The 26,851-nt window shown below is 32.1% G+C and overlaps 2 protein-coding genes across 2 annotated transcripts in view; one reads left to right on the forward strand and one right to left on the reverse strand.

Moving 5' to 3' along the window:
• The window catches only part of LOC145329247 (mitochondrial glycine transporter A-like), a 402,442-nt gene that overhangs the window by 330,854 nt on the left and 44,737 nt on the right, over positions 1-26,851 (forward strand). The gene's annotated exons all lie outside the window — the stretch shown is intronic.
• LOC145329245 (uncharacterized) lies at positions 3,240-25,525 on the reverse strand. Its single transcript, XM_080173294.1, has 14 exons — positions 25,411-25,525; positions 23,980-24,021; positions 23,046-23,813; positions 22,922-22,961; positions 21,676-21,750; positions 18,941-18,966; positions 18,167-18,209; positions 17,627-17,684; positions 9,831-9,887; positions 9,019-9,124; positions 7,949-8,066; positions 6,896-6,966; positions 3,736-3,804; positions 3,240-3,424 (listed from the first exon to the last, which is right to left on the reverse strand). Exons 1-14 carry the CDS (start codon positions 25,469-25,471, stop codon positions 3,351-3,353), a joined length of 1,608 nt encoding a protein of 535 aa, XP_080029420.1. The 5' UTR covers positions 25,472-25,525; the 3' UTR covers positions 3,240-3,350.

Consider the following 26,851-nt stretch of genomic DNA (forward strand, 5'->3'; position numbering starts at 1 on the left):
GAGAAAAAAACATTTGGAGGTCAAAAAAACATGGACAATTCCTTAAAGGGTACATGTATTAGAGGACAAAAGTATTAAGGTGCCGAACGGCCTCGGGACAATGTATCAAAAAAAAATAAGTTAAAGAATAAGGTAACGTAATGAAACTTGTCTTTTCCCTCACAAATATAACACCATAATCTTTCAAGCAAACACCCTGCCTCAAATATAAAATAAATTTCCAAGTCAATAATCTAAGTTTGTATAACAACAAAGTGCATTCAATTATTGCAATGAATGCTGAATAATCAGGGAGGGAGGGGACATTGGGCTGTTTATTACACTAGTCCCCAAAGTTTTAAAATAATTTTTTTTCTATTATGTGGCCCAACAACTTTTGAGGAACTTTACCTTAATTTTGGTTGGTTGATTTATTATGTAGATTGTCTAAACATTTCTTCCATTAATTGTAATCTACAGAAGGGGTAATTTGGTGTACCATCATTAGGTATGTACACAGGGACGTCTAAGTGGAGGGGGGAGGTAAAGGGGTGATTACCCCAAAAAAAAGCTGGGACGTCTTTTCATGTTCATCAATTTATTGGTCATTGTCTTATCCCTTTCAATCCCTGGCTTCGAATAGAATTTCCAAGAGAGCGATAATATTTTGAATTAAACTATCCATCCACTCCCATTTAAAAGAAAAATTTGATGAAAAACAGCTTATTTTGTTTAGTCTAATATCTTAACAAATAAAGACTAATAGAATGCAAGGAAGGATATGTGTAAAATTAATTTATTAGCCAGGGAGGAAGTGAACAATGGGATGTTTATTACAATAGTCCCCAAAACTTTATGTTAACTTTTTCTTATTCATTGGCTTTACACTTGGGGACTTTTATTGAATTTTTATTGGTTTACCCATCAAATTGATCAAGTGTTCAAACGTTTTAACTACTAATTGTAATCTAAAAAAGAGGTAATTTTGTTATCATTATTGGTGATGTACATCAATTATTTGGCCAATGTCTTAACCCTTTAGATCACCTCATCTTCCTTTATTTAGATTTTTGCAGGGATGTAAAGGAGTAAGACAATGGCCGATAAATTGATGTACATCCACTTTAATGATACACAATTTGCCCTTTAAGTATCTTACAATTAGTGGTTGAAAAGTTCTGTGTGTGTCTGTCTGTATCAAAGGCTATTCCCAATTACTGCTAGACCGATATGGTTTTTATTTACAATGTAACTTTACATAGCTCCTGTGAAGGTTTATATCGATTTTGGGGGACGATATCACCACTCTCCCAACAGAAATTACCTCTAGAAGAGACATAGCAAACAAGATTTTAACTCGCCGCTAGAGGCCTTCACTGGCATAGGAAAGATTTCATAGTGCCATTAGAAGCCTCTGGTTGTAATTATTCTATTAATACTAAAATCTAGTGTTGTTTTGATAAATAATAAATATGGACATTGCAATATTGTTGGCTAAAATGTTATGTTGTTGGTTTCACAGTTATCTAAAAATTATAAATTATATGTTTCACTTTTTTTATTCTTAACTCACTTCTAAAAATAGTATTAAATTTATATTAGAAGCTACAGATGAGGGGTTGTATAGGGTTTTATCCACCCTCCTACATAAAAAAAGGCAAAATTAAGGGGTTGGATCCCCCCCCCCCTCTACATCCCCACACAAGTTTCTACACTTGTTTATACAGCCAATGAGAGAGTCAAGGTAAAAAAAAAGCCACACCCCATTTAATTTAGGGAAGGTATTAAAAAAATTGCACCTTCTTTTCTTTTTTACGGTGAAGATCCTAGGAAGTTTTATAACTTTTTTGAGAGAGGTTTTTTACCCACCCCCCCCCCCTTTTTTATTTTTTTGACATAATGTCCATCTTTCAAAATATTATTATTTTTGTCATTCAAATCAATTATGGTATTTAAATAACAATAATTATCCTATAATATAAAGTAGTAAGAGTTATTGTCTGTATCGAAGGATCTCGCTAATAGCTGAACCAATATGGGTTTCCTTTACAATGAAGATTCTTATAGGTTCTGAGATGGTTTTATGCTGCTTTCTTTTTATAAAAAAAAAGTCTGGGTATGGTATTAGGCTGTTTTTCTGTCCTTCCATATACCTTTGAATATAGATCCCCTAGATGCTAGAGGCGCAATGGCTAGTATTGATTAAATATAATTATAAATTTCAGAATTGACCAGTTTTAACCCACTTCGTAATGGATGCGTATATAATTGCATTAAATTTTTATGCATTATATGTTTACAAACAACTTTGTGGTTGAGTTGTTCATGTGAAAAATCTAAAACTATTGTTTTATAAATAGCAAATTGCATTATATTAGATATGGTTATTTAATAAAAGAATAGAGGGAGCATGAGCTATATATAATTCAGCCCACATGTCGGGGACCCTGTCCCAATTTTTATGTATTGGGTCAATAGCGTAAAAATATAAACACAGAAGAGTCTCTATAAAAGAACAGATTAAGCAATTTAATAGCAAATGAAAAGGGTCTCCAACACTTGGGCCAGATAGTTGTCTGGATTATACATCTATACTTATACATCTATGATAGGGTTATTATAAAATTAAAACATTAAAACCAGTTTGTTAGTCCGGGCCTTCGGCCCTTCGATTATTATTTTTATAACTTTTATTTTATGACTCGTCGAAAATTGTCTGTAATGCGATGTTATACATATTTTTTCAGTATGTCACTCAACCAGTTCTAATCCAGCGGACATAAACCGGTTTCGAAGCCATGCTGAAAATATTATTACATTTTGCGAAGTTGTAGAACTTCTGTGGCAATGAAAAGTATTTTTGTTTAATAATATAAGCAAACATCTTGTATCTAGGCGGACTGAACTTTAAATCAAACTATAGGCTTCACCGTTAGCATTAACGAACTCTATATTTGAAGGTAAAAGGACGGAGCAGAAAAATAGCCTTAAGTCATCCAAAGGTTTCTTCACTTGTTATAAAATAGCATAAACCCTCCTAGGATCTCAGTGGATCTCTCCTAAAAATTGAGAACTCAATCGGTTCAGTGGTTAGAAATGAGTGAATCGGCTGACACAAAAACCCTACTAAATTTATGTTTACTATCGGCTACGCCACTACAGGTTTCTACATTTTTGTTAAAAACAGAAAAACGAAGTGTACAAAAATTTGGATAAATTTATTGTAATTTTTCTAAACTTTGTTTTTGTTTGAAGATATGAGTTTATACTATAGACATTATTAAAATTTTTATATTGCAATCACAAAATAAACATTTCTATTCAAATATAGTTTAAATGCAATAATGTTCTGGTGTTACATGATTCGTGGCTTAGGAAAGTTTTTGGTACAGGTTTTGTTGGTGATATCCTTGTAATGGGGGAGCTGTGGCCACTACAACATTTCCTACAAAAACAGAATATAAACATTACAATTGGAAGGGGGTGGGGGAAGCTCTTTATGGTGCTTATAAAAACTACGTCATATAAGAACATTCCGAATCACGTCTTATTAGAATTTTGGACTAGTCTTATAAGACGTGATTTTTTATAGGCACTATAAAAAGCTTCAGGGGGAGGGGGAGGTGTGAAATTTCTTATAGCTAGGACACATTTATAAAACTTGATTTGAAACGTTGTTATTGTGTTATTGGGCTTTGAATCTTATTTTATTTTACAAAATATAAATTTTTAGGATTGCATGAAAAAAATTAACACCTTGAGGTCCTTGATACTGAGTGGTACTAACCAATCCTTCAGGATTCTCGTGATGTCTTCCTTGCTTGCCTTAATTAAAATAATTGTAATGAGAAAGCCTAAAATGTCACGGGGTTCCTTTCCCACTCTCATCCTTCCTATTAAGACGTATTTTTTTGACGTCACACATGACATTTTAAGCTTTGTCATTGTAATGAAAGCAAGCTTATATACAGATTTTAGGCCTAATTTTAAAATGAGTCAAGACTTTAAAATACCACCATAGTCCAGTTTAAAGACAACTTGCATTGTATAACAAAAAAAAATGCTTTTAAATGAATTATCAAAAAAGAAAAGAAAGTAAAGAATGAAAATACTGATGGTTCTGTGTTCTGTATTGAGGATTAGGGTTCTAAAGGGATAAGACAATTGCAAATAAATTGATGTACATCCCTAATCATGATACATAAAATTACCCGTTCTGTGGATTAAAATATATTAAGAAACGAATGAACACCCACTCAAAATTCACTAAATTGCCCAAAATTATTGAGGCAACAAATAAGAAAACGTTAAAGGGCGAATATAGTTTCAATATGATATGAGCTTATATGAAAGGTGCCATTAAATACTTTTAAAATATCTATGTTAAATTTAAAAAATCAAAAAAATCCTTAAAGGGCGAATATAGGTTGGATATGATATGAGCTTATATCAAAGGTGCAAGTATATACATTATGAATAACTCAAGCAAATAAAGATATTCCATTGGATAAGGCCGTTATAGCTAAAAACCTAGCCAATTGGGCTAATTTGTGACGTCAGAGGAGTGGTTCCCTAACATATTCAAATACCAATATTCACAACAGGATGTGTGTAGAGTTTGCCTAAATACTGTTGTTATTTTGCAGTACAAATAAATGAGAAAAAGGTTTCGGGAATTAATCAGGGGTAAATATACCCTCCTTCTACCTTCATACAAAATATATAAAGTAAAATATTTAAAAGTTAAAAAAAACATCAAATAATGTAAAAAATAAAAAAAAAATAATCAATAAAATTTTCTTGGAGGAAGAATGATTTCAAATCCCTGTTTTTTTGTGGCCGTGTGTGTGTGTGTGGAAAATGCGTAATTAAGGGTTGTTTATATCATCATGAATTAATCAAAGATCTCTGTACAGAAAATAAACTTTAAGACGTATTATTTACCCTAGTCAATAGTCCTGACGCCCTTCTACGCAAATTATTTTTATGCTTTTTAAAAATGAAATAAAATAGTATTTAATCTAAAATAATAAACATTTAAATTATCTTTTAAGGTGCGTGCCAATGTAATAGTCAATCAAACTTAAGCAAAATAGTCAAAAAAAAGTCTTGTAAAGGGCTAAAATAAACGATTTTGTCGGCAATCTCATTTATTATATGTTCAATTGAATCAGAAAATTGCAAAATCTACTTAAGGATTTTTTTGAATTTTTAAATTTGGCATAGATATTCTAAAAGTATGTAATGGCACCTTTGCTATAAGCTCATATCATATTGAACCTATATTCGCCCTTTAAGTAGATTTTGCAATTTTTGCTTTTACTTCAACATATGATAAATGAGAAAGTCAACAAAATCGTTTATTTTACCCCTTTACAAGACTTTTTTTGACTAGTTTTCTTAAGTTTAATTGATTATTACATTGGCATGCATCTTAATTGATAATTAAAGTGTTTATTTTTTTTATATTATATACTATTTTATTGATTTTTTAAAAAGCATAAAATAATTTGCGTCAATTTGCGTCTGGAGTAATTACTAGGGTAAATAATACGTTTTAAAGTTTTTTTTTCTGTATAAAGATCAATGATTAATTCTTGATGATATAATTACCCTAGTACGCATTTTTCAACACACACACACAAACGCACCGATCGCCAGATTTTCTCAAGAAAAAAATATAAGAAAAAAAACACTATTCACCTATTATTTTTGTCCTCTTTAAATTAATTATAACAATTACCATATAATTTTCATACTTACATGAAATAAAATTTCTCCTGTAAAGGTTTTTTTTTAAAATAAAATTCATATACTTTACACTTTGTTGGGGAATATTGTCAAGGAAGAAACAATCCACAATACAAAAAAATAGATTGATAACTGGTTTCCACTTTTATTACGACTGTCATTTAACGAAAGCTTTTTAATTCAACCTTAAACCGAAGCCTTGTGTGATGCTAGGGTGTTTGGAGTTCTTAGGGAACCACACTTATTACATAAATTTATCCTGAGAATGTTCAGGTTTTAAGCTATAACAGACTTATACATTTGGATATGTCAATATCTTAAAGTTACTTATAATCTATGGAATTGCACGGTTTTTTTGAGCCCATATTATATTCAACCTATATTCGCCCTTTAATGTAGAACTTTGGGGACTAGCTTAATAAACTGCACTTTGTCCCCTCTCTCTCTCTCTCTCTCTCTCTCTCTCTCTTGTTGAGGGTAAATTTCAACATAATTTGAAAAGCCTCTTGGATTCTTTTGTAATTTGCTTACATTAGGATTCAAAAGATTTTAAAAAGGGAATATACATAAAACACTCAAAAAAATGTTTTTAAATGCCTTGAAGAACATTATAAAAACGTCTAATTAAACGACCACAAATAGAGTGTATGGGGATGTATCCTAGGGTGGGTCGATTTTGGACATTTTTATCTGAGACAAAAGCGGTTATCTGCAAATGACTTTTTGTAAATGGGAGTAAAAATTTTTTTGAATCAGAACTATGGCTTCATGATGCTCCCAGGAAAGGCCTTGAGGAGTAGAATCAGGAACTTTTGTCTGGTTTAAAATATCTTCATAGCCTTAGAAATGACTAAAAAACACCATTTTAAGGGTTTATTAAGAATTGTCAGATTCGTAGAGGTTTCTTGAGAACCCAGTAAAAGTGTCGGACTGATTATGACGTAAAAAAATAATTAGCCAATGAGAGTCCATTATAAATTTTACCAATGGTCAATAATGGCCTCTCATTGGCTAATTTTTATTTTTACGTCATAATCAGTCTGACACTATTACTGGGTTCGTTTCTTGAGATTTTCTCAGGCTAGGAACAAGATGTTTTGATATGGATAAAAATTCCTCATTCTACTCCTCAAGGCGTTTTTAGCGTGCACTATTCAACTATCACCTTTATGATGGTGTATATGATAATGATCATGGTTAACTAAAACAAGTCTCTCCTCATCTGATGCTTTGTCACTAGAAATAAATTTTATTTCCACTTTAACTTTGAAACAGTTTAAAATCTTTGAAAAGTTGTACATAATACAATGCGATAAATAACTATTCTGATAATTTTAACTTATGTTCGTTCCTAATTTTGTGGAACTTAAAATTTAAAAATCCATTTTTATCTATATAAGTCAAAAATAAATGGTTTTGTTGATAAGATATTTTCTCATTGTGGAAATATATAATGCAAAATCAATTGGAATCTTTTTTTGATTTTTAGGGTCTATTGCATATTTCTATTTCGTGGCTTTTGTGAAAGGTAAATTAAAAGTATTAGCAACCAACATTAAATTAAAATTAAAAGAAAAGTTTATGTTACAATCCTCCAATTAGTGAATCTTGTTCTTGAGGCTCCAACCTTCAAATCAGCAAAAAAACGACCTTATCAATGTTTGTAAAAAGTTATCCTAGAAATTTTCTAATTTTAATTGACATATAAACACAGATAGACTGACAAACATCTTTATTAGATATAAGTACATTTCAGGGAGTAAGGGAGGGGACAATGGGCAATTAATTCAACTTAAGAGTTTTCAAAGAAAGGCTATGAAATCCAGATTAATCTAGAAAATTTGGAGGAAATTGTAAAGGGTTTGTTAATTAAATTTAATAAACTATAAACTAAGAAAAAAGTTCCAAGAAAAAAAGCAACCATTTGAAAATTAGATTACCAGTAAATCAGACTGACGTAACCATTCTGTAATCAATTACTAGAAAAATCTCCCTGTAAATCTCCAGATGACATTTTCGGGATTTTACTTAATGGGAAATCATATTTTTTCTTCAAGTGAGAGTCAAGGAATTTTTGTTTAAGGGATTTAAGTTAGATCCTGTCAATAGCATTGGGATGGAGTGGTTAATGAGATATTACAATTAAGAAAATATGTACAGGTTGAATTTCCAAGATTTCCTATTAGTCCTATTGTTAAAGGATATAAAATTTAAATTCCTGCAGCAACAGCAAATACAGAGAAGAAAGTTCTTGATGGCAGCCCAGGAACAGCATACCAGCTTACACAAACAGTCGAGGGCTAGGCACACTATACAACCACCCAACAGAATTACACCTAGAAATGGATATAGAATAAACGTGGATATTATTTCAGTTGAAATTTTTTGTAAATTTAGGTTGCTAACATGGAACTAATTTATTGGGCAATTTTTTTGTCCAGTGGTAAGGAGGGTATGGGGGTATTGTTTTTTTAGCCTCATGCGAGTTTCACTTTATTAGAGAACATAAAAATTATATGTTGCTATGCTATTTTAAATGGTAATTTCTTGGATGATTAGGCACCATAAATTAATCTTCTCTATTATGAAGACTAAAATATCCAACAATTAACCTACCAAAATAAACAGTTTTGACTAAATCAGCTATTTTAGGTACTTAATGAGACCTTGTTCGAACTAGAAGCAATATTTATAAAAATAGTTTTTTAGATTAGTAATCAGCATTTTAATGCGGTCATTTTAATATGTAACATGCCTGTGTTTGAAGGAGTTTAATTTTTGGTTTTATAAGGGGCCGGGCACATTTTATACATCCTGCACGCCCGTTGTTTTTGGATTACAAAACCCATTTTAAGTTTTACAGGGTTTAATATTTGCCAAGTAACCCTTGCCAATGTGTACTAATGTGAAATTCCAAAATTGACCCACCCTTGTGTGTGTCTCTAACACCTGAACTTGATGTACGTATTGTTCTTCATTGTCAATGTTGTTCTAGTTATAGAAGAGCTTTAATTCATAAATGTCTTATTACTTGTTACTCAGGGATCTAAAGGGAAAAGACAATGGCCAAAAATTGTTGTATATTCCTAATGATGATACACAAAATTCCCCTTCCGTAGATTACAATTAGTGGTTGAAACATTTGGTCTCTAAACTTAATGAACTACCCTATTAAAATTAAATAAAAGTTCCCAAAGTTGTTAAGCCAACGAACAAGAAAACTTTATTATAAAACTTTTGGGACTAGTGTAATAATAGCCCAATGTCCCCTCCCTCCCTGCATCTTACCTATGATAATGAGTATAACTGCCCAAGTTGGAAGATTATTGATATCATCTTTAGTTATAACAAGAATAGTTTCATCCCCATCATTTGATGTCACTTCTTCCATTCCCTAAATATTAATACCATTAAATTAATGGATATAGAATATACGTGGATATTATGACAGGGAAAATTGTTGTCAATTTAGGTTGCTAGCATGGAACTCATTTATTGGTCAGTTTGTTCATCCAGTAGGAGGGGAGGGAATGGGGTAAGGGAGGTGTATGGGATGTATTTTAGTCCTCTGTGAGATTCACTTCTATAAGATGACATGAAAATCTGGTGTTATATCCAAGTAATAATATATCCTATAATATATTAGATTTTGCCCATAGGTTATTATCAGGTTAAAGTTAATACAATCTTTTTGTGTTTGTTCTTTTCAGAAACCTTGAGTGATATGGTAATCGACTTTAAATTAAAGTTCACTTTCTGAGAAACCAGGTTTATAAAACTTAGGGTACAAGTATGATTTGCTGCCCAATTACCCCTCCCTCCCTGACTATTTCTTTTGTGGGGCAACAACATGAACATGTGAGTTTGTCAGACATACATACAAACAAAAAATTGATCGAAGCCATGCTACTGGAAACTTACCCAGGCAATTTATACCCAATTATGATAAACAAAATTACACTATCTATAGGTTAAAATCTTCGTTTGGACACAACCAAACTAGAAATAATCTAAGTACCCAAAGTTTTTTAGACAACAAATATGAAGACGTGACTATGAAATTTTGGGTACCAGTGTAATTTACAATTTGCTGAGCTTACCTTAGGATAAACAGCCAATGTAAGATCCCAAGGACGTTGCAATCCTGATTCACCAGTCTACACAAATAACAATATAAATTTAAACGTCTACTTTATAGAAAAAATAGTAAAACAAGGGTTTTCAGGATTAGTTTTCCTGGGAAGTTGGAGGTATCCTCTTTTAAAATAGAATATATTAACCCTTCATGAACCTTCACTGTTAGGGAGGAACATATCGGTTCGGTGGTTACCGAGATCTTAAGCTATATGCATACTCATAGACAAACAGAAACACTTACAGACAAACAAACATTTTGTTACATTTTACAGGAGCTAGCGGCTACGCACATAGAGGCCTCTAGGGTGAAGGGGAAAGTCAACTTCCAATTTTACTTTTAAATGAAAAAATAATTCAAAAACTTTTTGGGGGGGAGGTAATTTATCGTGGGAGGGTGAATGCTATACTGTAAAGGATAATCATATTGGTTCATTACTTTCCAGATCCTACAAAAAGACTTCTGACATCCTGTTTCTTTTAAATAATGATATATGTATGTTCCTTAATTGCTTCTATCTATTCAATGTAAGTGATACCTTACTATGCATAGAAAAAGTAATATTCATGAAAAATTAGCATAATTTTCCCAGCTTATTAAATAATGTATAAAATAAGAAAGAAAAATGATGGAGCTTAAATTGAATTTTGCGAAAGTGGATGAAATTTTATGATTACCTAATTTCTTTTTGCATAGTTTCCTGTTTAGTTAATTTTTGTCCTGTTAAAATAAACCCTCCTCCATCACTTGCAATATTTATTTCCACAAAGCTGCTTTAAAGGTTGGTATGTATGTTTCTTATTCCCCCCTTTATAAAATCTTTATTTAACCCTTAACGGTCGGGAGGGGGGCGTTCAAGATCCCGCAAAGTACAGCTTCGGCCACCGAAATTTATGTTTTGAGATTTATAGTATGAAATTTACATAAAGATAAGCATCTTCTGAAAAAATTGTTTTTCTAGCTTCAAAAAAAAGAAAACGACAGCCTTTTAAAATTTTTAAGTAAAAATGAACCGAAAAACGAGTGTTGTTAAATAAAAGGGTGAAGGAAGTGAAAATTGACTTTGACTCACTTATAATCGGAAATTCATTATCAAACAAGGGAAAGTGCTCAAAATTGTTTAATCCTCTAGCTCTAATAAGAGCTGAGATAATGGGGGGGGGGGGCGTTGAATCCTCCACCCCCGACCGATAAAGGTTCGGCAAGGGGCCCGATTGTTAAGGGTTAATAATTTTATAACTGTCTTTGTCAAAACTTAATTGCATTTTTGAACTTAAGGCAACTATACTATTAGACCGAATTTTAGCAGTGACATCAAATCATGTGAATTTTGGAAGGTACCGATAAATTACTCAATTTTTTCAGAAGCCAGTCGATTTTAACATAATATACATACATTTTTCACTTTTTTAGACAACGTTGTCTGATTCCCTCCACCACTGAAAGACTAAATTTACACATTATTAATATACTAGTTGTTTCGACTTAAGTCTATAGGGGAGGGTGAAAGAGTTTATAAAAATAGCCTAAAACCAGCAAAAGACATTATAGAGCTTCCCTAAAAAGTACAATAAATTCAGCAGTTCTCACTCCCATTATGACAAATTTAACTCACCCCTTTCCCAAGATCTTTAAAACTCACTAAAAAAGGTTTTGTCAAAGCCCTTAATTTTGACAATTCAGGTAAAATGTAAATTTTATCCATTGAGTATAGATTTTGGTTCGGTTAAAAAAAATATCCCAATCTATCCTAATCCTCACAACCTAGACGCCCCCTCCCTCCCCATCCCCCCCCCGCCCCCCACCATCAAAAAACTTTCAAAAAAAGTGTTGCATTTGCGGACGTGAACAAACACCTTATACAACACACTCTTATAAAATATTACATAAAAAAAATGAAAAATTCGCACACAATACAACATTTAAAATACTTAAAAATATTTGCAAATATACATATTTCATTAGAAAAGCAGCCGTCTATTTTTTGCGTTAGGAAAAGAATTGTAATATACAATTATAAATATGAAGAAAAATTTTATTAAACCTTGTGGAGTTTTCCTAAAATATTTTTATTTTTGCATTCTAAGAATTCTTAATTTAAAATTCATAAGAAATTTTATCATTTTTGAATTTTATTTCCATAGAGGCCTCTTGAGGAATACAAAGGAAAGGAGGGGGTGTCTATCAGATTTTAATTATAAAAAAAATTTGGGGGGTTGGTGGTACCCATCCCCATAGTTATAATTCATTCCTTGATCTTCACTGTGAAGGAGAAACATATCAGTTCAGCATTCAGCGTAATCCTTGGTTACATAGACAGTTAGATATCCTGTTACTTTTACATTTTACATAATGATTGATAGTTGATAAGTATATCCTTTTCCAATTTGTAAAGTAAGTCTTTTAAATCAACTAGCGGCTTCGCCCATAGCCTCTAGGGGCTTTGTCCCAAAAGGTAATTAAAAAAAAATTAGTACTACTGGTGCTGCCCGTAGTTTTATGTGAACTAACTTCCCAATAAACAAAAAAATGGGGGAGGGGAGTTTATGATTTTGGGGGCGTTTGGGGTGTCCCACACCCAAAGAAAATAGCTTAAAACCACCACAGGATAAATAGGTATATACCCTGAGGAGTAGAATCCGATCGGTTCTGTGTTTACTGATATCTGAAGGGACTGACAGACAGACGGACAGATATCAAGCTACTTTGTATTATAGGCTAGAAATCAACCTTATTCGACATTCACTCAAAGCCCCAAAAATAATGGACTTAAAAGTGTATTAAACTGTATATAAGACATTTGCGAATATATTGGTACCATTAATTTGCCTCTGAGATAAAAAAAGTATGTTTTTTTGATATTTTTCTCTTGCAACAAATCAAATTTCAAATTTGAGTCACCAAAAATGTTAAACTAATTTTTGCTCTAGAAGAATCAATTTTTGGAGTTAGAAAGTGCTTAATACCTCATTTTAATCGCCTGGCATTGCTTTATAATATACAGGTAATGACTTGGTTGTTTATAGAACAGCTGACTAAAAAATCGAGGTTTTGTGATAAACCCACTTTTGTTGTTGCTCCATAAATGATATTTTTTTTCCCAATTTTTTTGGCTGTAAAGAAGCTTTATATATTCATATAACATCCACCTAAATTTGACTTTTGGTATTTTATTTATAACATCACCAGAGGGAATTGAATTTTGGAAAAAAAATATCAATTTATATTTTACACTGCTATGCATTGTTCTTGTTCTTGTTTCTAAAAAAAATTTATATTATAAAAAAGAGAATTATTTAACGCTTCTATAGGTATGTTTATCATTTTTCTATGCTAAATATATCTATAATTACACCATTTTAAAGTTAGACATCTTAACATATTAACACAATTATTGAATCGGTCTGTATTATTAAGCTGGCAACCCTTAAAACAGCTGCATTTCATTATCCTATTATATATAGTAATTATTATATGTATAAACACACTTAATTTTTTAACTTTTTATTGATGGAATACATATGTTTCTTTATAAAAATAGATCATCAGTTCCAATTAAGATGTATAAAATAAGAGTTAAAAAAAATATATATATGTCAATGCATTTTGAATCCTTTTAAAAGACTAAATAAGAAAGAAGTGTTAGAAAATTGTGCCACCTGCCGGGTTTTTACTGCTTATATCCTCTTGGGGTTAGGGGGGAATTAGCATCTTTATATAAAAAGGGGGAGGTGTTTAAAGAGAATTTTTAAAGAGAAAAAAATAGGTCATATTTTATCATTTGCAGTTTTACAAATTAATACATGTTATATAAAGCTTTTTTGTCTGTAGCTTAAGATTTCGGTAAAGTATAAGGCTATTTTACTAATTTCCTTACTCCTTTAATTACAGAGCTCCTAGATGTTTGGAGCGCAGCTGCTAGTAAACAAACAAAGTAAAACGATTCCTGAATAATTGATTTACAATTTTAAAAAGCAAAACATTTTTACAATTAGGATGTGTATATCCACACCATGCACAGTGCCTTCTAAGGTGCTTTGACTTTAGTGTCAGAACCTAAATTGGGACATAGTGCATTTCATTACCCTAGGTTAGGTAACTTTATTTCACTTTTCAATAAAATCTAAAATGCAGCGGTTTTTGAGAAAATTAAATTTAAAAATTTCAAGTTCAATTTTCACCCACTAGGAGTTACCGTATAATCATAACAAGAAAAGCAAAGATTATTTATTTTTAATTTTGAACAAGTTTGCTCTAATAAATTTCTTCATAAAACCACTCCTGAAGTGATGTAATTAATGGCTATTTTTATCAATTGTTTTGCTAAGGTCACAGAAATTCAGCCTTTAATAAATCATATATACGGAGGATTTATGACTGACTTTATAAAAGCAAAGTTGTTCAAAATATTAAATAAATAATCTTTGATTTTCTTGTCATGATTATGTGGTAACTCCTAGTGGGTGAAAATTTAACTAGAAATTTTTAAATCTAATTTTCTCAAAAACCGCTGCATTTTAGATTTTTTTGAAAAGTGAAATTAAGTTACCTAACCTAGGGTAATGAAATGCACTATGTCCCAATTTAGGTTCTGACACTTAAGTCAAAGCACCTTCGAAGGCACTGTGCATGGTTAGCTCTTATTGTTAATTCAGGCGTTTTAGAATTAATCTTAAATGTTGGAAGATGATTTTTGTAGCAGTAAGGTACTTAGCAACTTTATAATCATTACTTTATGTAAAGGGATGTCCCGGTGGGGGGGGGGGTGCTAGGGGGTTAAGGGTTATTAATTAATTTGGGGCAACCCCATAATTTTTAAATTTTTAATTTTTAATCTTCCCCTCTCCCCCCCCCAAAAAAAAAAATATAAAAAGCTTTGATGTCCTTGCCTTTTTTATATAAAGATTACCCCACAAAATAAACATGGGGATGCCCAAATTTTCCTCCCCTTTTCCCCCCCCAAATCAAAAAGCTTGGACGTCCTTGATTATGTAAGCTCATTTAAAACATACTGAAATCAATTTGTGTACAACAATTATCCTATTTAGTTTTTTAGTAGTGAAGCTACTCTATAATTCAAAATATTTGTCCGTCCATTGTCTGTCCATTCATCTGTATGTCTGTCCATTGGTATGTCTGTCTGTCTGAGACAGAAAGGGGAAAACGAGATTTTCTCGGCTTCTATAAAAGATAGAAGGCTTAAATTTTCATAGATTGAATATTCTCTCTCTCTATCAATACTCCATATTTTCATCAAGTTTCATTAGGATTTGCCAAAAAACTGGGGTGGGCTATATCGATTCCTACAATTCAAGTTTTCATGATTTTCTCTACTCCTATTCAAGATAGATGGTTGAAATTCAGGGATTGAATACTTTGATATTTTGCATAATTTTATCAAGTTTTATTGAGATTTACTTATTGGGGTTCTACCTCAAACATAGGAGTCCCAAAAATCGGAGTGGACAAATGCAGGAGTCCCAAACATTGGAGTGGACAAACGTAAGAATGGGACAAACGTCAGAGTGGACAAACATCAAGGTGGACAAACGTCAGAGTGGAAAACATTGGAGTGAACATTGCTTAAATAAAACCTAGGAGTGTCTACTATTTTAATAATATTACAATTTTGAAATTTTTTATACCCCTGTCTACAAAATAATGACTATGGCTGCAGCGCTCAGCCCCCTAGCCTATATCCTAACCTAACCTAACTAAGAAAAGTAACGGACGAAGGTAGGGGGGCTGTGTTTGTAAACAAAAATTCAAAATTGAAAAAAAAGTTTGGGACTCCTGTGTTTGTCCACTCCGATGTTTGTCCCAAAAATCCTGCGTTTGTCCACTCCAATGTTTATCCCACTCCTGCGTTTGTTCCACTCTGACGTTTGGGACTCATGCATTTGTCCCTTCAATGTTTTTCCACTCCTACATTTGGCATGGAACCGATTATTGGTTGGGGTGCTAGTTTGATTCCTAGATTTGTAAGTTTTAAGGATTTTCTTTACTCCTATTAAAAAAAATTTAAAAGGCTGGGTTTATACCCCCCATAATATATTAAGGGGGGTGATAACCCCCATCCCTAAAAAAATTACCCTTTTACAAGCACCTCCCCCTGGATACTCCTGCACTCCCCCTTGTAGTTACTAGGCCAACTTTATGGTCTCTGGTTTCAGGAAGCCCATTCAATTATGAGAAGTTCACATTATAAGAGCACTCTTATAGCATCCTCTCTATTAGCATTACATGTGTAATGCATTATAGACAGACAGATAGATATTGTGAGGGATCCTAACACCTTGTTTTGCATGGTAAAAATTGTTCCAATAGTTCTTGATATTGATATTTTATTTAAAAATTACAATAACTTGAATATAATGATGTTTAAAAAATGCTGGAAGTATAGTTATATCTAGACTAGAAAAATGATTAACATACCTATAGAAGCATTAAATAATTCTCTTTTTAATTATAAAAATATTTTTTAGAAACAAGAACAAGAACAATGCATAGCAGTGTAAAATATAAATTGATATTATTTTCAAAATTCCAAAACTATCCAGGGTCCTATAGGAAGCATCCATAAAACACAGAACTCAAGGTACTGTAATTGTCGAAATCTTAAGCTAAAGACAACAAAGATTACTACTTTATATAATAGGATAATGAAATGCAGCTGTTTTAAGAGTTGCCAGCTTAATAATACAGACCGATTCAATAATTGTGTTAATATGTTATGATGTCTAACTTTAAAATGGTGTAATTATAGTTATATTGAGCCTAGAAAAATGATAAACATACCTATAGAAGCGTTAAATAATTCTCTTTTTTATAATATAAATTTTTTTTAGAAACAAGAACAAGAACAATGCATAGCAGTGTAAAATATAAATTGATATTTTTTTTCCAAAATTCAATTCCCTCTGGTGATGTTATAAATAAAATACCAAAAGTCAAATTTAGGTGGATGTTATATGAATATATAAAGCTTCTTTACAGCCAAAAAAATTGGGAAAAAAAATATCATTTATGGAGCAACAACAAAAGTGGGTTTATCACAAAACCTCGATTTTTTAGTCAGCTGTTCCATAAAAAACCAAGTCATTACCTGTATATTATAAAGCAATGCCAGGCGATTAAAATGAGGTATTAAGCACTTTCTAACTCCAAAAATTGATTCTTCTAGAGCAAAAATTAGTTTAGCATTTTTGGTGACTCAAATTTGAAATTTGATTTGTAGCAAGAGAAAAATATTAAAAAAACATACTTTTTTCTATCTAAGAGGCAAATTAATGGTATCAATATATTCGCAAATGTCTTATATACAGTTTAATACACTTTTAAGTCCATTATTTTTGGGGCTTTGAGTGAATGTCGAATAAGGTTGATTTCTAGCCTATAGATAGACGAGACTTAATTGTTCTTGTTCGGACAATAGTTTCTGATTTTCATGTTCTCTAATAAAGTGGAATTCTCAGCGGGCTAAAATACCCAATTCCCCCTTCCTCTTCTATTATATGAACAATTGACCAATAAATGAGAACCTTAAATGACGAAAAATCTTCTCCTTTCATAATATCAATGTATATTCTATAACCCTTGTACTTACCGTGTTAGACCCACTGTGCTTGGAGGAAGTATTCTTACCCGTGTTTGAGCCACTGTGTTTGGAGGAAGTATTCTTACCCGTGTTGGAGCCACTGTGTTTGGAGAAATTATTCCCACCCGTGTTAAAGCCACTGTGCTTGGAGGAAGTATTCTTACCTTGTTGGAGCCACTATATTTGGAGGAGGTTGACCATTCTAATGGGGTACAACAATATCTGTAAAATAGAGGATTAACAAGAATGACAACATCCATAAGCACATAGATAATCATGGATAGGAAACCGGAAAAGGAGATTTTAAAAATATTTGGTAAAATCACGAAACATTTCTCATGTATTTTATATATTTCTATTGACTGACAGACCGACGGACAAAGTAAATTACATACTGGATCTTCGCAAAAAAAATTAGTCTATTTTAAATAAGAGTTTTAAAAATTACATTCCCCCCTTAGCGAGACGGCCATAATGACTAATAGACAAATCAAATTTTAGATTAGCTTCGCTACTAAAAAAAAAATTTTAGTTTTGAATTTAGTTAGTAATATGCAGAGAAAAGGCAACAATAAATCCTAAACCAAATATTGACATATAATTACCTGTGTAACCTAACTGTATTAAAATAGAAAAAAAATCATAATTCAAAAAAAGATGCACTTTGATTATAACATTTTAATAACTTTTTCCTTAAAATTTACCTTGATTTTTTCTCCCCACAACACATAGTTTTCCCTAAACCATCTGAACACAAAGAAAAAAAATAATATGAAAAAAAGTAATATAAAAACAAGGATGACAACATTCATAAAAGCAAAGCACTGAAACGGTAGGACAAACGGACATTAACACTTATATAGTGTCAGAACTGAATAATAAGAATATAAAAGTATAAGAGTTGAAGCAAAGTTTAAGTAAACTTGTTGAAAAACTGATTGATACAGAATAATGTTTATGGACATACTTACATTTTTAGGACTTGATTATAGAGTTGCTTCGCTTATAACATTATACTTTGTTGTCCCCGGAATCAACATACCAAATATCAGATCAATCGGATGATTACATCACATAAAAATTTGTTGTTAAAAAAGTGAAAAAAATTAGCATGTTTAAAATGAACGTGAATTTAAATTAACGATATAAGCGATCCGTCTGTGACGGACGGACGGGCGTACGGACGGATGGACGGACGTACGGACCTACCCTAATTATAGAAAAGCTTCACTTTTAAAAATTAATAAGATAAAATTTCAGAAATTAAGCCACACAAGAACACTAAAACATATTAATGAATCTTAATAATCTTTTGAGAAAGAATTGAGAAATATTTTAATTTGTGATGATCAAATAATTATAAATGATAGTATAATATCATAACAGTCTACCTATATATAAAGATACTTTGAAAATATGTAAAGGAATAAACAGCACTACTAAAATAAAAGGTGTAAAAATTAAAACACAAAAATTACCTGGATCGCTTGAGCATTGTAGATACCTAAAAAAATAACCAGAAATTTTATTCTAATTTATTCTATTTCAGTAGGAAAATCTTTATCCTCTTACTAGCGGCTACGCTCCTAGAGGCCTCTAGGGGTACTTAAGGAAGAAGCCAAATTTAATAATTCAATTTCTCATTTTAGATTTTAAAAGAAAAAGTAAATTTTTTTTTTTTGGGGGGGGGGGTGCCCGGTGCCCCCCCCCCCCTTCATTTTAAATTTTAGTTTTAAAAAAATTTTAAAAATATTTTTTGGGGGAGGGGATTTTTCATTTTTTGGGGGGGTTGGGTAGATATACCACACTTTTCTGGGATCTTGCTGAGTCAAGTATCAACTGTTGGGAATATCAAAGGATGACTCCATGCAAAATTTGAGCCGGATCCGGCCAAAACCGGCCGTGAATTTTATGAAAAACCGGTTTTTTCCGGTTTTTAGGGGGTATCTGTAAATCGATTCAGCTGGAGCAAAACCGGTTAGAGGTACAAAAAATTTTACTTCACATGAAATTTAGCCAATGCAATTGGTACAAAAATGTACTTCATCATCAACTTGATTGGACAACTCTTTCCCCTCCTAAATGTCCATTAAAACCTCGGAAACGGCAAAAATCGCCAAAAATCACGCCTTCGGCGGCAAATAACGGCTAAACGGTCAGCCGGAGGCGAATGAAACATAAATAAAGAAATGTCTGCCTCAAAAAGTTGTTCAACATCAAAGAGATGCTTGAAGTCTCTAAAAAGACTCCTTCCCCTCCTTTAAGGGGAAAAACTGAAAAAACGTGATTTTCAAAAGTACGCCCACTTCGTGGGTGTGGGGGGCACTGAACCCGTCACCCCAGGGTCACCAAATATAAAGTCTAGGAGGCCCACAATGCTGAATTTTCACCAAGTGAAAGTCTTGTGTCATTATCTCTTATGAGAAAAAAGTTATTAATTAATTAAAATTTCAAATTGTGATTTTTTGATGGATTTCTTTGATGAAATGACAGGCTGGTCAATTTTTAGGCCATTTTTTGCTGTTTTCGGCCCGCCACGACCAAACGGTTTGAGATAATCTCACGGGACCTTTTGCCTGACCTAAGCCTGGTTATTTGTAAGGTCTCAGAAAAAAAAAATCCCGGATTGGATGAAGCACGACGTCGCTGCGTGCCGTCAAAAATCGCTGGTCGGCTCATTTTGCCCCCTCAAACCCTCACCTCGTGCCATTTTTCTGTGTAAAGATTATAATTATAATCTTTTGCGTAAGTCTGTTTTTTTTCCTAGACCTCACAAATAACCAGACTTAGGTTGGGCAAAAGGTCCCATGAGATTATCTCAAACCGTTTGGGCGTGACGGCCCAAAAACCGCAAAAAATGGCCTAAAAATTGACCGGCCTGTCATTTCATCAAAGAAATCCATCAAAAAATCACAATTTGAAATTTTAATTAATTAATAACTTTTTTCTCATAAGAGATAATGACACAAGACTTTCACTTGGTGAAAATTCAGCATTGTGGGCCGCCTAGACTTTATATTTGGTGACCCTGGGGTGACGGGTTCAGTGCCCCCCACACCCACGAAGTGGGCATACTTTTGAAAATCACGTTTTTTCAGTTTTTCCCCTTAAAGGAGGGGAAGGAGTCGTTTTAGAGACTTCAAGCATCTCTTTGATGTTGAACAACTTTTTGAGGCAGACATTTCTTTATTTATGTTTCATTCGCCTCCGGCTGACCGTTTAGCCGTTATTTGCCGCCGAAGGCGTGATTTTTGGCGATTTTTGCCGTTTCCGAGGTTTTAATGGACATTTAGGAGGGAAAAGAGTTGTCCAATCAAGTTGATGATGAAGTACATTTTTGTACGCAATTGCATTGGCTAAATTTCATGTGAAGTAAAATTTTTTGTACCTCTAACCGGTTTTGCTCCAGCTGAATCGATTTACAGATACCCCCTAAAAACCGGAAAAAACCGGTTTTTCATAAAATTCACGGCCGGTTTTGGCCGGATCCGGCTCAAATTTTGCATGGAGTCATCCTTTGATATTCCCAACAGTTGATACTTGACTCAGCAAGATCCCAGAAAAGTGTGGTATATCTAGGGTTGGGGGTGTCCCACGCCCCAAGAAAATAGTTATAAACCTTCCCGGGACCTTTGAGAAGATACCATGTTAAGGAGAACCCGATCGGTTCAGCGGTTAGCGAGATCCTTCGGTACAAACATACACACAGACAAACACACAAACATCCTGTTACTTTATTATAAGGATTTCATTAGGTACTATTTTCTGGAGCTATCAACCTCTAAAAAGTCTGCACAGGAACTAAGCAGTAAGCATATGCTTTACCAAAATTAAGATCCCAATTGGCCCTTTATTATCCAAGACTATTTTGAAAGATATCAGAGATAGGGGACAATGGACTGTTTATTAGACTAGTCCCCAAGGTTTTATAATAACGTTTTCTTATTCGTTGTCTTAACAACTTTTGGGACTTTAGAAAATTTTAGATTGGTTGGTTCGTTTACATAGTTGAAAATTCAAACGTTTCAACCACTAATTTTAATCTCAAGAAGGGGTAATTTTGTGAATCATTATTGGGGATGTAGATCAATTTATTCACAATTTTCTTATCCTTTTAGATCCCTACAAACAGACATACAAACATAAAATTCTAAGCCGAATATTGTGAAGCCATATTATAATATTAATGTTTTCCAAATGAACTTTTACTAACTTCATTTTCTTTGCCCCTTGTAGTAGCAGGCAGTCTACAGCTGGTTCATATTCTGGTTTGCTGTGGCTTTTATTCCTAAATTAAGATTTTAGTTAATATTTTAAGTAGATTCATCAGTAATGCAAAACTTCTGGTATGTAAGATCAGTGTAAACAATAGTTATAATCAGCTAGTGCCAATAACAAAATTAATTAAAAACAAGGATGACAACATCCATAATTAGCAAAGCCCAAAAATTCATGGATGGGAATACGGTTGTTTTCTTGAAACGACAGGAAAATCAATTTTTATATCCTTAACTTAAAAAATTTGGAAAATCGGACTATATACATAAGAGAAATAGAAAAAATAAGGAAAAAATTAAAAATAGCCAAAAACCTGCAAAAAGGCAGTTTGACTGTCATGGTTGTTTTCTTTAAACGACAGGAAATTTAATTTTGATATCTATAACTGGAAAAAATTTGGAAATCGGACCATAAACACCAAAGATATGGAGAAAAATGTGAAAAATACAAAATTAGCCTAAACCGGTTTAAAGGTAGTCTGACTGTCATAGTTGTTTTCTTTAAATGACAGAAAATTTCATTTTGATATATATAACTGAAAAAGTTTGGAAATCGGACCATAAACACCAAAGATATAGAGAAAAATGTGAAAAATACAAAAATAGCCTAAAACCTGTTTAAAGGTAGTCTGACCGTCATAGTTTTTTTTCTTTAAACGACAGGAAATTTAATTTTTATTTCTATAACGGGAAAAAAATTTGAAATCGGACCATAAACACCAAAGATATGCAGAAAAAATTGAAAAATACAAAAATAGCCTGAAACCTGCTAAAAAGCGGTCCGACCGCCATTGATGTGTTATAGTTAATTGTGCTCCTTACTAATAGGAATGTTGTCAAAAAATTTCAGCATTCTATCTTTTATAGGAGCTGAGTAAATCCCATTTCCCCCATAGCGTTACGGACTTACTGACTGACGAACAGACAAAGTGAATTATAGAGTAGCTTCGCTACTAAAAATCATGAAACCTATACGTATTTTCAGCTGTCGTTGGGGTGCAACACATCTGCCCCCCAAATATTATTTTAGATCTATTTCGCTTGTTGGTTATACCTTATACCATTTATTATTATTATTTTTTTTTTTTTAAATAATGTAAGACCTAATTCATCAGTTTGTTGCAAGATGTTGTACCAGAAATGTTCTTTTAAATGCATAATCTTAATAAGTTCCAAATTTACCTATGGTTCCATTCCCTTGGGATTGGTGCAAGCTCAACATCTAAAATAAAAAAATTAAGTGTTTTGATAAATAACATTTAATATTTTTTAAATCTTCCTAAAATATTTTCATATTTTCTGTTACCTTTTGATTTGTGATTACTAGCACCAGTTTGATCATTGTTGGTATTTTCAGATGCATCAGAAGCTGTTTTATCATTTGTGATGTTTTCATTATTCACATTTGTTTCTATTGTATTTTCATCATCTGTGTTATTGGAATCACTACCAAGGTCCCCATTATTTCCAATAATATTGTTATTATTGTTCAGCCCAAGTTCATCAACAGTTGTCATCTCTAACTCATTTGCACTATTAAGAATTTCATTATCATTTATATTTTCTGCATCCTCTAATTCATTTATCATTGGCTCTTCTAAATTAAGGATAGTAGGTTGTTCTTTTATGGAATTGACTGGTTCAGGATTTGAATTTTTAACTTCTTCAGCATCAACAGACTGGATTGCCTCAGGATCTGATGGCTGTATATCTTCTCGATTGTCATTATTGATTGGTTCAGGATTAGATAGTTGATTCTGTTTCTGGTTTGAACTATCAACTTGAATGGATTGAGACATTTTATTTTGATTAGATGACATATCTTGCTCCAGTTCAGAAGGCTCTATTGGCTCAGGGTTGGATATTGGAACTTTGGCATCATTTGCTGACTGGATTAAGTCATCATTAGCAGCTTCATTCTGATTGATGTTCAAAGTTTGATCTTGGTCTGGAATGTATGGTTTTATTAGATCTGAGGCTTGGATATTGTTTACATCTGGAGATTGAATAGATTCAGGATTGAATAAAGAAGATTCACCATTGCCAAATGTTTCCACGGGATCAGTGATATCATCTAATATAATAAAATTACAGTTTGCAACTGAATGCTTTATGTATAGAATGGTATTTTATTAAGTTGGCTACTTCGAATAGTGAAAAATATTAAGATTGTAAGTTTTTATAAATAGTGTATTCAGGGAACTTTGCCTTGAGAATATTATTTTCAATAAATAATTTACCTAAAGTATTTTCAGGTTCTGGAGTAAAAATCACCTCATTTCCTAAAAATACATAGAACTGATTATTTTTACTTAAACAAAAATAACATGCTCAATAAGTTATCTTTAAAGATTAATAGAAATTCTATTTGATATTTCATAAGTTAAGAAAATGTATGTAATAGAAAAGAGCAGGTTTTTGCAGGTCACAATATGTATATCTATAATACAAAGTAGCTTGATGTATGTCCGTCTGTCCGTCCCTTAAGATCTTGGTAACCACTGAACCGATTGGATTCTACTCTTCAGGGATTATACCTACTTGTCCTGTGGTGGTTTTATGCTATTTTCTTGGGGGATGGGGCGCCCCTAACTCCCCCAAAAACATAAAAATCCCCCTCATTTTTAAAAGCGAAGCTTTTCTATAATTAGGGTCAGTCCGTCCGTCCGTATGTCTGTAACGGATAGCTCTTTTCGTTAATTTAGGCATGTTAGAATTTCAAACTTTGCATGGTGATTCTTGTAGTAGTTAGTAACGATTTAGAAAGCGTAGCAACTCTATAATCGTTACCAGAATGTCCGTATGTCCATTTTAAACATATTGATTTTTAACTTTTTTAACAACAAATTTGTATGTGATAAAATCGTCCGATTGTTTTGATTTTTGGAATACTGATTCCTAGGACAACAAAGTACAATGTTATAAGCAAAGCATCTCTATGATTAAGTTCTAAAAACGTAAGTATGTCCTTAAACATTATCCTGTAATTCTGCAGTTTTTCAACAAATTTAATTAAAATTTTGATTCGACATTAATACATTTATGTTCTGTTTTTTCAGTTCGGACACACTACAAGTATAAATGTTCGTTTGTCCTACAGTTTTAGAGCTTCGCTTTTATGAATGTTGGTCATCCTTGTTTTTTAATTAATTTGAAATTAATGGTCGCAGCAACAGAGGTAATTAATTTGCGAAGTCGCTAGTCATTATAGAAAGTAATATTATGTAACAGAAATTAAAATCTATTGCAATAGAGCACAATAATTGTAATATTATAATAATGAAACTTTCTAAAAAAAATAATAACTTTAATCTAATAGAACTAAGAAAATTCTGTTTCAACTGAAAATGAACCACAATTAGAAAAAAACTGTTTATTTCTTGTAGGTTAGGTTAAGTAAAGTATGAATAGTCCCGCAGTAGCTAAACAAATATATTTTAAAGTGGTGTTATGGGGTTCAATTAAATTATATTATGTATAATTAATCTGTATTTTGCTGCTAATAAATCACATCATATCATCATTATAACTTATCAAACCTTGATATTATATCAGATTTAAAAAACTTATGAAGACAAAGAAAGTCACTCAAAAAATCTTTCCCACTCCTCCTCTCCTCATCCCTCATTTTTATGACGTCATTAAGGGACTTTCTTCATCTTCAAACTTACCATCTAAAGCAAAGCTTGATGAAATAAAATAAAGTAACAAAACTAGGAAATATAACTTCATGATTAGCAACACAAATGATAACTAAAATTTAGTGATAAATTCAATGAACTCTTGTTCAAATGTAAGCTCAATCTTATCTTCCTTAATAAAAAATATGAAATAAGTAAAAATAATATGTATGCAATTCATAATGAAGAAATTATTTCAGAGTTAAGGACAGTCAATCAGAAAACAATTTAAGAAATTTGAAATGAAGATTTTAGGAATGTTGGCTTTACAACTTTGGGGACTTTTATTGAATTTTAATTAGTTAACTCTTTAAGGTAAATGTCCAAACGTTTCTAATACTAATTGTAATCTACAGAAGGGGTAATTTTGTGTATTATCAATGGGGATACAAATAAATTCATCGGCCATTGTCTTATCTTTAGATCCGTGTGTTTGTCAAAGTTAGGTTATCCAAAATGTTGGCGTATGAAGAAAGAGATCTAGAAGAATTAAATTAGTTAAATCCAATATTTACAATTACCAAAGGCGATCCAAAATATCAATTTATTACCTTATTCATGAGATTAACCATGTTGAGGTGTTCCTGTGTCTCAAAGAAGTTTAAGTTGAGATAAGATTATAATTGAAATTATTGACAGGCAAATATATACCATACCTCACAATTGGCTTTGTCAATGTTCATTCCAACTAACAGACAACAAAATCTTGATCCTAACAGTGCAATTTCTCACACCAATCCATCTAACAACCTTAGGATTGATGAAATTTGGGTATGAGCGAACACTGTACCTTTCTGAAATGTAACGATAATACTGGTCTTGACTTTGTGCGTTTTTTTGTAAAAAGATTTCCCTTTCTTTCATACAAATTATCTTATCTTTTATCTAGATATGATCAATAATACGAAATAAAGTTTTGATAAAAGGGAATTATAACTTAAATACATGGTAAAAAGGATGACAACATCCATAAAAGCTAAGCTTTGAAACGGTAGGACAAATGAACATTAATACTTGTAGAGTGTCAGAACTGAATAATCGGAATATTATTGTATAACAGTCGAAGCAAAATTATAAGTAAATTTGTTGCTTAAATACAGGATATTGTTTAAGGACATAATTACATATTTAGTACTTGATTATGGAGATGTTTTTCATATAACATTGTACTTTGTTGTCCTAGAAATCAGTATTTAAAAAATCAGACCAATCAGATTATTGTATCACATCGAAATTTGTTGCTAACAAAATAAGAACCCGGTATTAGTGTCTTAGAAATTATCTTAGTGACGTAACTAAAAACGAGGGATTAGAGGGGAGGTGGGAAAGGTAACCCCTAAAAAAGAGATGGATAATAGAGGTGATTGATAATTGATAATTGATAAAGAAAATGTAGGAAATAATTTATACTCTCTGTACTTTCTACCATAGA

Source organism: Acartia tonsa, chromosome 10, assembly GCF_053477335.1.
Source record: "Acartia tonsa isolate MP-2025a chromosome 10, ASM5347733v1, whole genome shotgun sequence".
Lineage (NCBI taxonomy): Eukaryota > Metazoa > Arthropoda > Copepoda > Calanoida > Acartiidae > Acartia > Acartia tonsa.